This window comes from Passer montanus, unplaced genomic scaffold, assembly GCF_014805655.1.
Source record: "Passer montanus isolate IOZ18808 unplaced genomic scaffold, ASM1480565v1 scaffold27, whole genome shotgun sequence".
NCBI classification, from domain to species: Eukaryota; Metazoa; Chordata; class Aves; order Passeriformes; family Passeridae; genus Passer; species Passer montanus.
In genome coordinates, this window is record NW_024367372.1 from 5,752,527 (window position 1) to 5,765,537 (window position 13,011).

Below are 13,011 nucleotides of genomic sequence, written 5' to 3' on the forward strand. Positions count from 1 at the left end.
GGGCTAGTTTCATGTTCTTTACAACTTCATTTTTTCAACTAAAAAATAAACCATTTGTTATTCCCAAGGCTATTGAGAATGTAAATAATTGGGGAGAGGAAAAAAAAAAACACAAAGAAAAACAAAGAGAAAAACAAAAAAAAATCAAAATATTAAAGATCCTCTTCTCTGTAAAATATAGATGCAATCCTAATTCCATTGATGTCAGTGACATAACCCAGTATTAAACATGAAAACTAGTCATTTAATTATGGAAATAAACTATTAATTATGTCAAGCAGCTACATGTTTTGCTAGCAATGAGGACATCTTAACTAGCATCATTTCAGTACCAGCAAGCAAAGTAAGACTGAACTACCTAATTAATTTTAATTTCTTCTGCATTGTTAACATAGTGCTGGCTTTAACATGTTTATATGACTATGTCAGCCCTAACCACCTGCAGCCAACTCCCATCCTTTCCACAGAAAACCAGCTGTGTCCCTCCCTTAGTAGATCAAAATACAAAATTCCATGCACTAGTCACAATGCTCAGAATGAGAAAAATTCTTTTAAAGAGTAAATTATAATTTGGAAAAAGGCAAGGAGACCAGAGAAAAGAATGGATTCCTAGTTCTGACTTCAGGAAGCAAGTGAGAAAATCAGAAAATGAAAAGAGAACCACTATTTTTTACTCTGAAGACAGGCAACCAAGGTATTACACAGCTGGCACAGGCACAACACATATGCACATTAAGTTTTCACAATCATGCCCACTGTTCTTAATCCATCAACCAACAGAAACATCTGAAAAAGGCAGAAGTTTTTATAACATTTTCAGGTATGTCCTAGAAGAAAAACAGCAGTTTTATTAAAAAGAATATAAAATAAAGCCCCCACAAGCACAGTGAAGGTACAGACCAGCCTTAACAATCTAACCAGCCTGTCACCCAGCACACAGGAGCTGGAAGACACACCCAACACAATTCCACACCAGCCACAAAATGCTTTTTCTTTGAAGAGAGACAATTACTGCAATGAAACATGATATGTATGATAAAGGACTGTAAGTCATTAATTCCATAGTAACGAAGCAAGTTCTTTGATGAACAAGGGGTTTTCTAATGTTTCTTTCTCCTGTAATATAAAGGGAATTTATAACTAACAGTTGTTTTTATAGAATAAATATATAGCAAAGGCATCAATTAAATTCTTTCTATGAGGCTTCATCCAAAGATCAAGTGTTAGCAATCCTTGTTACATTCACTGGTATTATGACCTTAAAGATGCAGTATATGACACATGCTAAAAATAAAATCTGCTTTAAAAAAAGCAAGGACATGAACATAGTGAAAAGAATAGAAACTTCAGGAAAACTCTTTCTAGCCCAGATGCCAGATAAATCCTACACAAGTAATCTCTGTATAGAACCTGAAAAAGTAGAGCAAAATTTCTCAAAAAGTTGTTTCCTTGACAACATTGACAAACCAAGAAGGATAAGGAATCAAAGTCATAAGATGCCTTGTGGCTTTGTTAGCAGATTTTTTTAAATATATAGCAGTATGCAAGATGCAGCTATAAAGCCAGATTTCTAGAAAAGAAGCAAAGTTAGATTGGTTTATTTATATTTTCAAACAGCAAAAATATTCAGAATTTCATAACTATTACCAAAAAAATTATACTCCCATAATGTATTACAGTCACTTAAGAACTTAAAACTACTCTAGCTCATTTTTTTCCCCAAGTACCAAAATCTTCACTTTTTCACCAGCTATCTTACTGACACGCCCAGAATGGGAACAACACCATCATACACCTGTCCTATCTCAGCTGCCATTCTGCCATGAGCCTGCCCAGCAGCTGCCCACACGGTGCTGGTGCAACTGGAGAGCTCAGCTCAGCACATCCCCAGCTCAGCTGCATTAGAGGCACTGCCCCTCTGACCTGCCCTGCCCTGACTCTGCCCTGGCAGGAGCACAAGGTTGCTTTCTCCTCTGCTGCTTCAGAGACACAGGAAACAAGTGGAAGAGCTCCCAGCAGAAAGGAAGTGCAGAGCTCACCCATTCAGGACAGATGGGTTGCTAAGAAAGAAGCCAGATAAACATAAACCCTTTAATTTCCTCATACTTCTGCAAATAATGATATAAGTAACCAAAATTCTTTCTAGGTAACATGAGATAACAGAATCCTTTCTTCCACATCACTGTTAAGGATATTTAGAAGTCGGTCTCTATAATTTTGGATTTCCACAGAAAAAAGGTTTGTGAAATAATACTGTCACAACAACAGTGTTATCCTGTGCACCTCACCTGTGGCCACTTTGCACCTGTTGATCAGTGTCAACCAAATTTCACAGAAGGCCTCAGTGTTTTTCCCTCAAGGTTTAATCATGCTAAGCAGCTGAATAAAAGAGACTGCAGAAGCTCCAGAGAAAGAAATTGAAGAGGATTTGTAGTCAGACTCAAAATACAGGCAGGCTTCAGTAACTTCCCTGCTCTTGGAAGAACTTCTATTTTAAAATTTTTTCTTTAAATAATTCCCAATTTATTTTGCAGGGGCAAGGGGGAACACAGGCGTACTAGCTACACTGTGAAATATCCATCCCACTCTTCTCCCCCACAGCCACATCCTCTCACACAGCCATAAAGCAGTCAAAAAATGTTCCCAAGAACACTGGGGGTATCACTCCTGCATTCTTTAAGGAAATCCTAAGACAGGAGTAATTTCCAAGTGGAAAAAAACTCACGACATGACAAAGCTAAAAACCTCACCCAGAAGCTGAGAGGTTCACTGCATTTTTGCCCTCCCCCTTTTCCTCAAATGTCAGTCTTCATACAAGTGTTAAGATAAATTTTAATCCAAAGCAGTACTGAATTTAGTTCCTGATAGCGCAGAAGGAAAGAAACAATGGCTTATCAAACCCTACAGAGATGAGGATGGTGCTATTTATACTCAAAGAAATATACTCCTCTGAAAAAAATCCTTTGAGGCCTAAGAGTGTGTCAAACACTCAGAACATAATAAAAACTATACAAGTCATCTCCAGCTGTGAATTCTGAAAAAGTGAACAAAGGCATTACAAGGATTTCTGTTTCCTTGACAACTGCATCACTGGAAACAAGGAAATAATTAAAAAAATATATCTCTCTAACAGCAATCTCTAAACATTATCAAGGTACTAAAATACGAAATGTGAAACAACTGTTACCCATACAAACCTTTGGGATGAAGAGACCAAAATTCACCACTTTCATGAACTATTCTTTGCTGATACATATCACCAGCTTTTGCAGAACAATTGTGAGAGCTATCTATTACATCCTGACCTGGATTATCATCTACCCATGGCACAGCCAGAAGCTTTCACTGATGGTCAAGTACATTCCTTTCTGCATGATGTTCCTTTTCTTACAAAAATAAGCATTATGGAGGGTACTACTCATTGAAATGTATGAAATAATTTTGTTAGAAGATGATCAAGGTATACAAAAAAGGCTGGTATTACCATGCATGTGCCTGTCACATATGCCGTCTTAATAATCAGCAATCTTAGTTACTGGAAAAAACATGCATAGTTCCAATCACAGAAGAGAAGAAGGCCAGAACCTTCAATAAAGAGAACTTTGCTTCAGTATTTCTGCTAATATTTAGCAGCCTCTTCAACAAGAAAACAATGGGTTTTCCCACATCTAGATAAGCAGCACACAACATCTAGAATACTAGCATTTCTTTGTCACTTCCAAGATAATGGGGAGAACTACTTGCTATTTTTAATATACAGTATTAAAAATGTATCAGCAGAGATCTCCAAAACATTTCAAATAAAGAACATACGTATCAAAGAGGATGACTTCCCCATTTGTCATCTACAGTTAAAGAATTATTGCCACAATTAGATTTTAAAAATCAATCTAAGAGTTGCCCTACTTGAGGTACGAGCAGCATGGTAGCTAATTCTGCTTAGTGAACAGTCTGAGTCCAGCCTAGCTGTGACAGGGCTACAGCCATCTGACAGCCATGCCTGAGTGTACAGGAAATATGCTGGCAGCTTAAATTTATTCCTTAATAAACAGACATGCCTGTGACAGAACAACAAGAAACACTACCTATTCCAAGTGAATTGTGTACAGAATGGTTGAAAGCAAAAATATTAGATTTTGTTACTCTGAGACAGGGTAATGGCCAATATCTAGGAAATTTGTGCTGTTACTATCTGTGCCACACACAGTTTATGGATTGAGGCTATCATCTTCTATCGTTCAGTCCAATACAATAGGATTAAGAATAACAAAATTCCTGGAATATACTACTGTGCTATTTTTCTCCTAACAGACACAAAATCACAAAATAAGAAAATACTTTGAAAGTATAATTGAAAATCGTATTTCTTGTGGCACTTGACACACTCCAGGAACCAAAATCCATACATTAAATTTAATGAGTATGAGTAACATACCACTCTAAATCCAACGATCACAAAAGAGTCTCAGAAGACCAGAGAAGTATCTGGAAAAAATCTCTTGAGATAGCAAGTTACAAAGATTAACTACCTAGGAGCTCAGGAATCCCAACTTGAAAATAAGCACAGACCAGAAGAGGACTTAAAGGCACCACAAACCTTTGACTTGTTCTTCTTTACTCATCCACTTAGACACTGACCCCCCGTCTGAAACAGCATTGTTGTTATGTTCTTAATCATGGGAAGTCAGCAATGCCCCTGTTCAAGAGGCTTATATTATTAAACTCATTTTAAGAACTTTTACTTTACTTGTATCAATAGAGCTGTGACTAAATGACAATTCAACTAGGGCAGTGGGGAACAAAATATATAAGAAAAACTTGCAACAATGTAGAGAATGCAAAGTGCTATTGATATATATTTTGCATACTCAAGAATTGCAGCACTTTGTTTCCTTGATCTTGTTTAACAATGGAGAGTGAAACTGCTGAAAATTAAAAAATCATAACACCTGCTGTGATGTTCTAAATAAAATATGAGAAACACAAATTAACAGCTAGCAGATGATTATATAAAGATGTTACCTTGAGTTAATTTTAAGGTAAACTAGGAAATACAGAATAAATGCACAGGATGCCAAAGTTATGAAACATTGTTAAAAAGCTAAGTGTCCAGCACCAGTAACCAGTGAAAATGTTAACATCTGCGTGGCTCTGTGTAACGACAAGATCTTCTAAATAAAAGACACTGACAATGTGAATGCAGCATCGTGGTTTCTGCAGCTGATAAAGACACAACTTTTTAATGTTCTCTGCTACCAAAGACAAAAAGTTTTATTCAGTGGCAACGTGTGATTCTGGATTCAGTATTGGGGTTCTAAACCAGAAATACCTAAAAAAAGGTCTGATGTTCAGAAAGCATTGAATACCCACACTATGAGAACCAGGCACCTTTAACAGCAGTGACAACTCTCAAAATCTATTAAAAAAAAAAAAAAAAAAAAAAAAAAAAAGAGTAGATGAGATATTAAAATCATGAACACTATTTTGGTGTTTAAGTAGGAAAAGCCAAAAATGACAGTAGATGCCTAAAATTCATTTACAGCAGCTATTTGAACAGAAGGTAGAGAAGGGTTACTCAAAGAAAACAAATTTAATCCCTTCAGACAACAATGTTTCACAGGCCTTAAAATACATACCTAAGCCAAAAACATAAACCACTCACAATAGTGTTACAGTGTAACTGTGAAGAGAAGCACTGCCATAGTAAGAGCTCCCTAATCCCTACACATTTAAAATTTAGCATTAAAGATTCTTCTATTAATGCTCCAGATTTGAAGAACCATGGATAATTTGCAATACCTATCACTATCACTTCCCAGATGGGGTTCTATCTTATTTTCAGGTCTCTCCGAAAACTCAGGGGTTTTCTTATACATTTAGCAACACATGCATAAACTTGTAACTTGGGTCTTTCAACACAAAACATAGAGGCAACGTCTTTGAGTCCTCATTCAAAGACAGTTTAGTTCCCATCCGTTTCTAACACGCTGTGGTGCCCCATCTGCTGGCACGAGTGTTACTCTAAAGAATTCTGCCCCTGAGCTGAAAACTAATACTTTTTCCAACTTCACCACTTGATAACTGTTTGAGGTGTTTTAAATGCAGCAATACAAAAGAAATCAGATCAAATACTTCTAAAGAAAAACATAAAATGCTCTAACACAGTTCATTCATTCCCAACTATGCAAGTTATTTTTACTAGATGCTTCCGATGATCTTCCAGCTCTATTATTCCAGCTCTGAAGGCTATTCTTCAGTCAACAGAAACTGAAAACAACAACTCATTTATTGTAAATACTTTAGCATGACTTACACTGATTCATAAAGGTGTTAAAGTGCACTTTTCAACCCAAGAGAACATAAATGGAAGACTGTTCTTTTCTCCTGATCTAAACAGGATACATATGCATACTTAAAAAGTAAAAAAAAACCATAATCAGTTCCATATACACATTTTAGACATACATCTGTGTGACATGAATGACTTTGCCATCATAATTTACACATAAAAAAAATTATGATCACTAAGGTAAGCAGAGCAAGTGTTTCCTCCTTTTCCATGTCAAGTTAAAAAAAAAAATAAAATCCTATCCCACAGAGGAAAATTCTTAGTTTGTGATGAAAGAGGAAGTTATTAAGAGGAAATTATAAGAACAGATAAAATATACAAAAGTGCCTAAACACTACACAAATTGAGTACAACTACAAAGCTCTGGTTCAAGCACCACTTAAGCTACCACAGTCATCTCAACTTTGAACACTCCGTTCTGAGAAATCCCCACTAATACTGGACTCTTCAAAATACAAATGTCTTAATGCATAGGCTGGGTGTAAGGACTGAATCCAAGACATTTACTCTTACAAACAGTCACACTTATTCCTGTGACTAAATGAAAGTACAGAGTTTCAAGGGTCTGAATTGCCTCTTCTCTCTGATCATACAGAGGCTTTAGGCTTTTAACTGTGCTTTGAGTTTTACCCAAATCAGATGTCATAAGTAAATCATCCCAACATCCTGAATATCTGCATATTCCTATTAGAGGGAGAGAGGACACACATCCACTGCCTGGATTTTAATGAGCAATTCCAAGCAGGTGTTTTTGGGGGGGGGGGGAAATATACAATCTGTGTGAAGTTAAAAGGATGAGGAAAAAGAATAGCTGACCTGCATTTTCAATCAGCTGTTTTATGCCTATACAGGAAAATTGACAACTTCAGGCAACAGCGGAGAGCCAAAAATCAACTCCCAGAAGGCAAAGCAGCGCTGCCACAGTCACCGGGGATTTATGTGCTCGTGATCCCAGCAAGGGAGGGAATCTGGGAGCCAAACAGCCAGTGAATCCTCAGTGTCACCGCGCCCTCTGCTGCCCGGGACAGCCGGCGTGCAAGGGAGCGACAGCGACGCGGCTCCCCGAGAAACAACAGCGAGGAGCAGCCACGGCTGGCTGTGTCCCTGCCAGCTGCCCTCCGCAACACACCGCGTGGCTTCACACACCTCCTAAGAGCTACGTTATTCCTTCATTAATTTTTCAGACCTGCATGCTCTGAAGTGTTGCCAACGCTAGTATACTTCATTTATATTGAATTTTCTAGGTTTGGTGTTAATGACTGCTTCCAAGCAGGCATGGTAACACTGATTCAGAAAAAGAATTTTTCTTTATGTTCAGAAGACAAATCAGACTGGCCATTATTTCAACTTTTTAATAATTTTATATTGCAGTAACAACTTAAGATTTTAGATTTTTATACCAAATTCAACACATCCATAACTTCACTTGTCAGTACAAATGAGGCTCTGGAACAGTCAACAAACCTTAAGCAGATGATGTGACAATATAAGACAAAAGGTCACATTCATACATCCAGGGGTCAGTATTGTACAATCTAAATTTACATTGCTGCTTAACAAAAAAATCCATTGGCACTTTTTGCATCTCTTAGCCTTTTCCTTCTAAGTCTATTCTCCAAGAAAAAGCCAAGATATAACAAATATACTAAAGACAGCTTGCAAGGAGAAACAAAGGTACTTTCTTCCTATATTCAATGTTTAAGAAAAAGAGGTTTTAAAATGAAAGAAGATGGAGGAACTATGTTGGTATGCTGATACAAGTGATGTTCTTCTTAAGATTTACTAAAGTCCTAAATTTTAGAAGCAGGAAAATAATTGTGCCTGTCATGGTAAATACATGTTAGATGCAACAAAGCATGTATTCCACCAGAAAGGACACTTTCTGTGCACTCTTACCAAAGCTATGCTGCTGTGCAAGGCCACTTCAGAAGACTAATATTTGAACCCAGAGGCACAATCAGCCCTATATCAGGGAAAGCATGTACATAAATTACTTTTATTATCCATTTTAAAAACAAAAGCCTATTGGACTGACTAAATTACCAAAGAACTGAAGACAAATTCATTAAAGCTAGGAGGAAAACTCACTCTGAGTATTGAGCAATTAACTCTTGAAACAACTTAAAGTGGGAAGATCCCTTAGATCACGACAAGACAGTTCTGAGATGCAAAATCCATCTGACCTGATCAACCTCCTCCAGCAGCTGTCACACAGGCCTGTCAGAATAATTAGAAATATTATTCCAGTGCTGGCAGTTAGTTGCTTAATGACTGATGGCAGAATCCATGTGCATACCCTAGTGCTCATGGCCATTGTGATAAAAGACTGATAGAGATAATGAGAAATGACCTAGCAGAAATCTAACTTCTTAAGTTCTAAAACACTGACATGACTAAAATTAAAAAAAAAAAAAATTATTTTAAAAAACCACAAAAAAACACCAAAAAATCCACAAAAAAATTTTAAAACCCACAAAAAAGCCCACCAAATTCCAAGCTAATGGAACTAACTGTGGGTATAGTGAAGGATTAGGCTGCAAGTTTATAATAATCTTATAAACCATCTCCTCAAATTCTGAGTATGTTGGAATTGTTAAATACACACAAGAAGGATGTTATTTCCAGAAGAGCATTGTTTAATACATGATGATTGAGCCACAAAGCATCTTGCTTTACATTACCTTGACTGTTTTGTCCATGGAAGCTGAGAGAAGCATGTGACTTTGTTCCCGTACAGGACACCACTGGATTTCATTAACAGGGCCACTATGTTTAGATATGTAAAATATTAAGCTTTTGGGAACTTCAGTTACTTTATATTTAGATCCCAAATATGGCTTAATTAATTCAGAGATCTTTCTTAAAGCCTGCTCTCCTGATCCACTTAACTTAACATCACAATCTGAGCTACCTCTCTGGTCAGATTCTTCTTTTTCAGGCTTACTGGAATTTTCTTGACGCAGTCGTTTAGGGATATATGGTCTAATTCCTGTTAGGGTAGCAGTGCTGTCTTTATGTGTTCTCTTCTGGGAAATGCCATTTCCAGAACTTGTTGAAGAGCTTGAAGCCTGTTGATAGTTTTTGTAAGCCACAGATCCTGCAGCATGGCCAGAGTAAACCCTCTGACAATAGGCAGTGCTGCTGTTGGGTGCACAATGCCCGGGGGGATCTTCACAAACCGCGCTCCTGCCACATCTGCCAGTGCTCCCAGCAGGGTGCATTTCGTGTGCAGATTTTGTACTGCCAGGTGCAAAGTGCTGAACGCAGCTCACAGAAGATCTCAGCTGGTTTGTTTGTCTGCCAGAAGCATCAGGGGCTTCAGCCTTTTCAGTTTCTGTCTCCGAGTCTGAATCTTCATAAGCAACCAAACTCATTATGGCTAGACACAGCAGACTCCAGAGATCTCAGTGCTGCAGTACTCCAAAATTATGATCTAAAACAAAGAATTGATCATTCAGAGCACAATTAATTACAGAAACTACAATCTGAGTAACTTAGGGATATAAACATGCCTTTCTTAAAAAAAAAATCAAAACTCTTAATTTGTTTAGAAATGGAATTTATTCCTCTATTATAACACACTGTACATTCTATTAAGCAACACGATTTGCCTCCAAGCCCTTTGCATACATTTTTAATGCATTGCAGAGGTGTATTTGCATACCACAAAACAATGACAAGGAGGATGAAAAGGAAAACAGCCTTACAATACAAATACAGCAAATTACTTTGCCTTACTTCCAGCAGTACATCCACACACACACAGAAAGAAGAAATTAATTAATTAACTATGTAGTGGTTTTGTATGTACATTTATAATACAAATACTACAACTCTTTTGGAGTCAGTCTAACAATATCTATTTCTTAACACTACAGATGACTTGAAAAAAGTGTATAGAGGTTCAACTGGCAGTTAAAGTGTAAACACATTTTTGACCTTTCAGCAGCCTTGCAGTACAAGGAAACTTTCCAACTATATCCACAGAGCATGTTCCACATATGGAACAAGTGTTTTACAGATCAGACATGCCAGAAGCTGCACTGAATTCACTACTTGCATTTACTTACAGAAAAATGAGAGCATAGATGATTCAACTGTAAAATAAGTTTTTTTCAATGTGTCTAGAAGAAAGAAATCTCCTATCATGACAGCACATGTAACATGCAGAGTAATTCCACATAGTAATTTATATTGAATAAATATTCATAGTAATCCCACCAAGATTTTTCCAACAAATTGTATGGAGTATGTGGAGTTAACTACATTCAAACAACTGATGTGTCTGCAAAGTAATATTTCAACTTCTGCTGTTCATAGGCAAGAAGTACTGGTATGATTGCTTAAATGTGACATTTTACTACTGCTTTGTTTCCTTGCCAAGCTGTTAGCACTCGTTACACTGAAGAGATTTAGCCCACAACACTTTCAGACAGGCTGCTGAAATTCTTGGTTCAGGTCAGCAAAAAACTGTCCTCAAAAGCATCTTGATGACAACAGGAACACATGAAGTTCATCAGTTATCTCCATAAGCATTTGCAGAATTGACACCACAAACGTAGGCCCTACAAATACTTCTGCAGGAGTAGGACTCTGGAACTTGCAAAGATTATTCATTCAGCTTCAGAATTAGATCTATTTGAGTTAAAACTGTGTTTCACATAAGCTACAGAAGTGTTACATGACTCTAGATTCTGTTATCAAATTTCTAAGCACAGTCCAGAAGACACATGCACTTATTAAGACACACACATTCATCATCACAGATCCTTCCCAAGTGATCAAGACATTTAACTGGAACAAGGTGACCAACATTTCAGCACATAAAAGCAACAAGATCTCCCTCTAGAGGACATTTTGTCATTATCTGAAGTTTAAGACAGCTGTAAATGACAGCAAAGAACAGCAAGGAAAAAGTCTTTTTTCAATAATACAGCTTCATTTATTACAGCAATATTTCATTTAAACAATGTCAAGGAAAGAAAAAGCAGTGTTTAATGAAAACTTAACTAACAAATCAATTCAAAAACAGTAAATTGCAGTTCCTAGCAGTAAATTGAAACATCAAACAAATGGGAGCTTTGAAGGGCTTCACTTCAGTAATTGTATCAAGTGGTTGCTGTTTCTATTGCGGTGCTAAACACATTTCCCAGCCAAATGCATCCTGTCCAAAGAACAAATAGAGTAAGAAGCTGGCCTCTGGCCAAAAGCTATAAACTAAGATACACAAGTGGATTGGGTTAGACTAACAAAGTTACTTTGGTTTGTTTTAACACAAAAAAAAAAACCCCAAGCTGAGATCCAGCAGTGCTAGACAGTGCCCTGCAAACACAAGGTGAAAAATGTTTCCCAGGAGATACTGGAAAGAAACTGTCCCTTTAGATTTGGTCAGCATAAACCCATCCCACCATTAACCTCTATTTTTGTAACAACAAAGCACCTCTCTCATCTAAACACTTCCCATCAACTTTATTTTTTTTTTAAACGAACACCTCCCAGAGCCACTGGGGAACCACAATGTACTTGACTGGAACCATCCTGTAATGAGACTTTATTAATGACGTGATGTGCAATGTACTGAGCTAAAGGGAAAGTTTGCAGCACTTTGGTTTTCCTCGGCTTCCAGAGGGCTGATTTACCTGAAGGCAGTGAAGAGCGCTCAGCCTGGGGGGCGCAGTGCCCGCGGACGCAGAGCTGGGACACGGCAGAGCCCCGCAGGGCGCTGGGACGGCACGGGAGGCACGGCCCCCCCTCGCTCCTAACGCCCCCCAGCCCGAGGGGGCAAGAACAGGGTACTGGAGAGGCCGCAAAGATGGTGAGGGGTCTGCGGCATCCCTCTTACGAGAGACCGTGTGTAGCCCGGAGAGCAGAGGGGATCGCATCGGCTCATACAAACGTCTCAGAGGAGGGCGCCCAGAGGATGGTGCCAGGCTCTTTTCCGCGGTGCCCAGGACGAGGAACAATGGCCATAAACTAAAGCACAACAAGTTACGAGGAATCGCTTCTTTTCACGGAGGGTACCGGAGCACCGGGACATCCAGCACCCGCCGCGTGCCTTAGTGTGTATCCCGCCCTGAGTGACCCTGCCCGGGCACAGGGCTGGCCTGGATAACCCCCAGAGGGCTCTCCCAGCCCTAACGCGAACTCCCGGCCCTCTGCAGCGCCCCGAGCAGCCCCAGCCAGCAAGCGGCTCCCGGGAGCGCCCCGGCAACCGAGCCCGGCTCCTTCGCTCTCCCGCGGAGCCCTTGCCTCTCCCCAGAGCCCCAGGCCACCCGTGCTGCCGGGACAACGTGCCGCGGCCCCGTTCCGGCCCCGATTCCCGGTTCCGGTGCCGATTCCCGGCCCCGATTCCCGTTCCCGTGCCCGTTCCCGTGCCCGCGGTACCTGCGCTCCCGGAGCGCGCCCGGAACTCACCTGCCGCCCGCCGCGCCGCTTCCAAACACGCGCCGGCCGAAAACAAGGCACCCCGCTCAAACAGTTCCGCGTGTCGTAGCCGCCGCGCTGGGGCCGCGTGTCGGGAAGGGCAGGGTCAGACCGCGGCTCCTTGAGGGGCAGAAGCTCCTCTTCCGCCGCTGCGAGCGGAATGGAGCGCGCTCCCTTGGGCTGGGGACTGGAGCAGGTAGGAGGACCGTGTGAGGCAGTGGTTCCGGGGGGTTGTGTTT

The 13,011-nt window shown here is 39.7% G+C and overlaps 1 protein-coding gene across 6 annotated transcripts in view; it reads right to left on the minus strand.

Annotated features, from left to right (window-relative positions):
• Positions 1–12,980, minus strand: part of WDR25 (WD repeat domain 25) — a 59,206-nt gene extending 46,226 nt beyond the window's left edge. For 3 of the 6 annotated variants that reach the window (XM_039712575.1, XM_039712579.1, XM_039712581.1), the window contains exons 1-2: positions 11,989–12,333; positions 9,031–9,782 (exon numbers count right to left, since the gene is read on the minus strand). In XM_039712575.1, the coding sequence (XP_039568509.1) occupies positions 9,031–9,723 (693 nt within the window). In that variant the 5' untranslated portion in view covers positions 9,724–9,782; positions 11,989–12,333. The other 3 variants (XM_039712577.1, XM_039712576.1, XM_039712578.1) reach the window with 3 other exon arrangements.
• Positions 12,981–13,011: the final 31 nt, after the last annotated feature.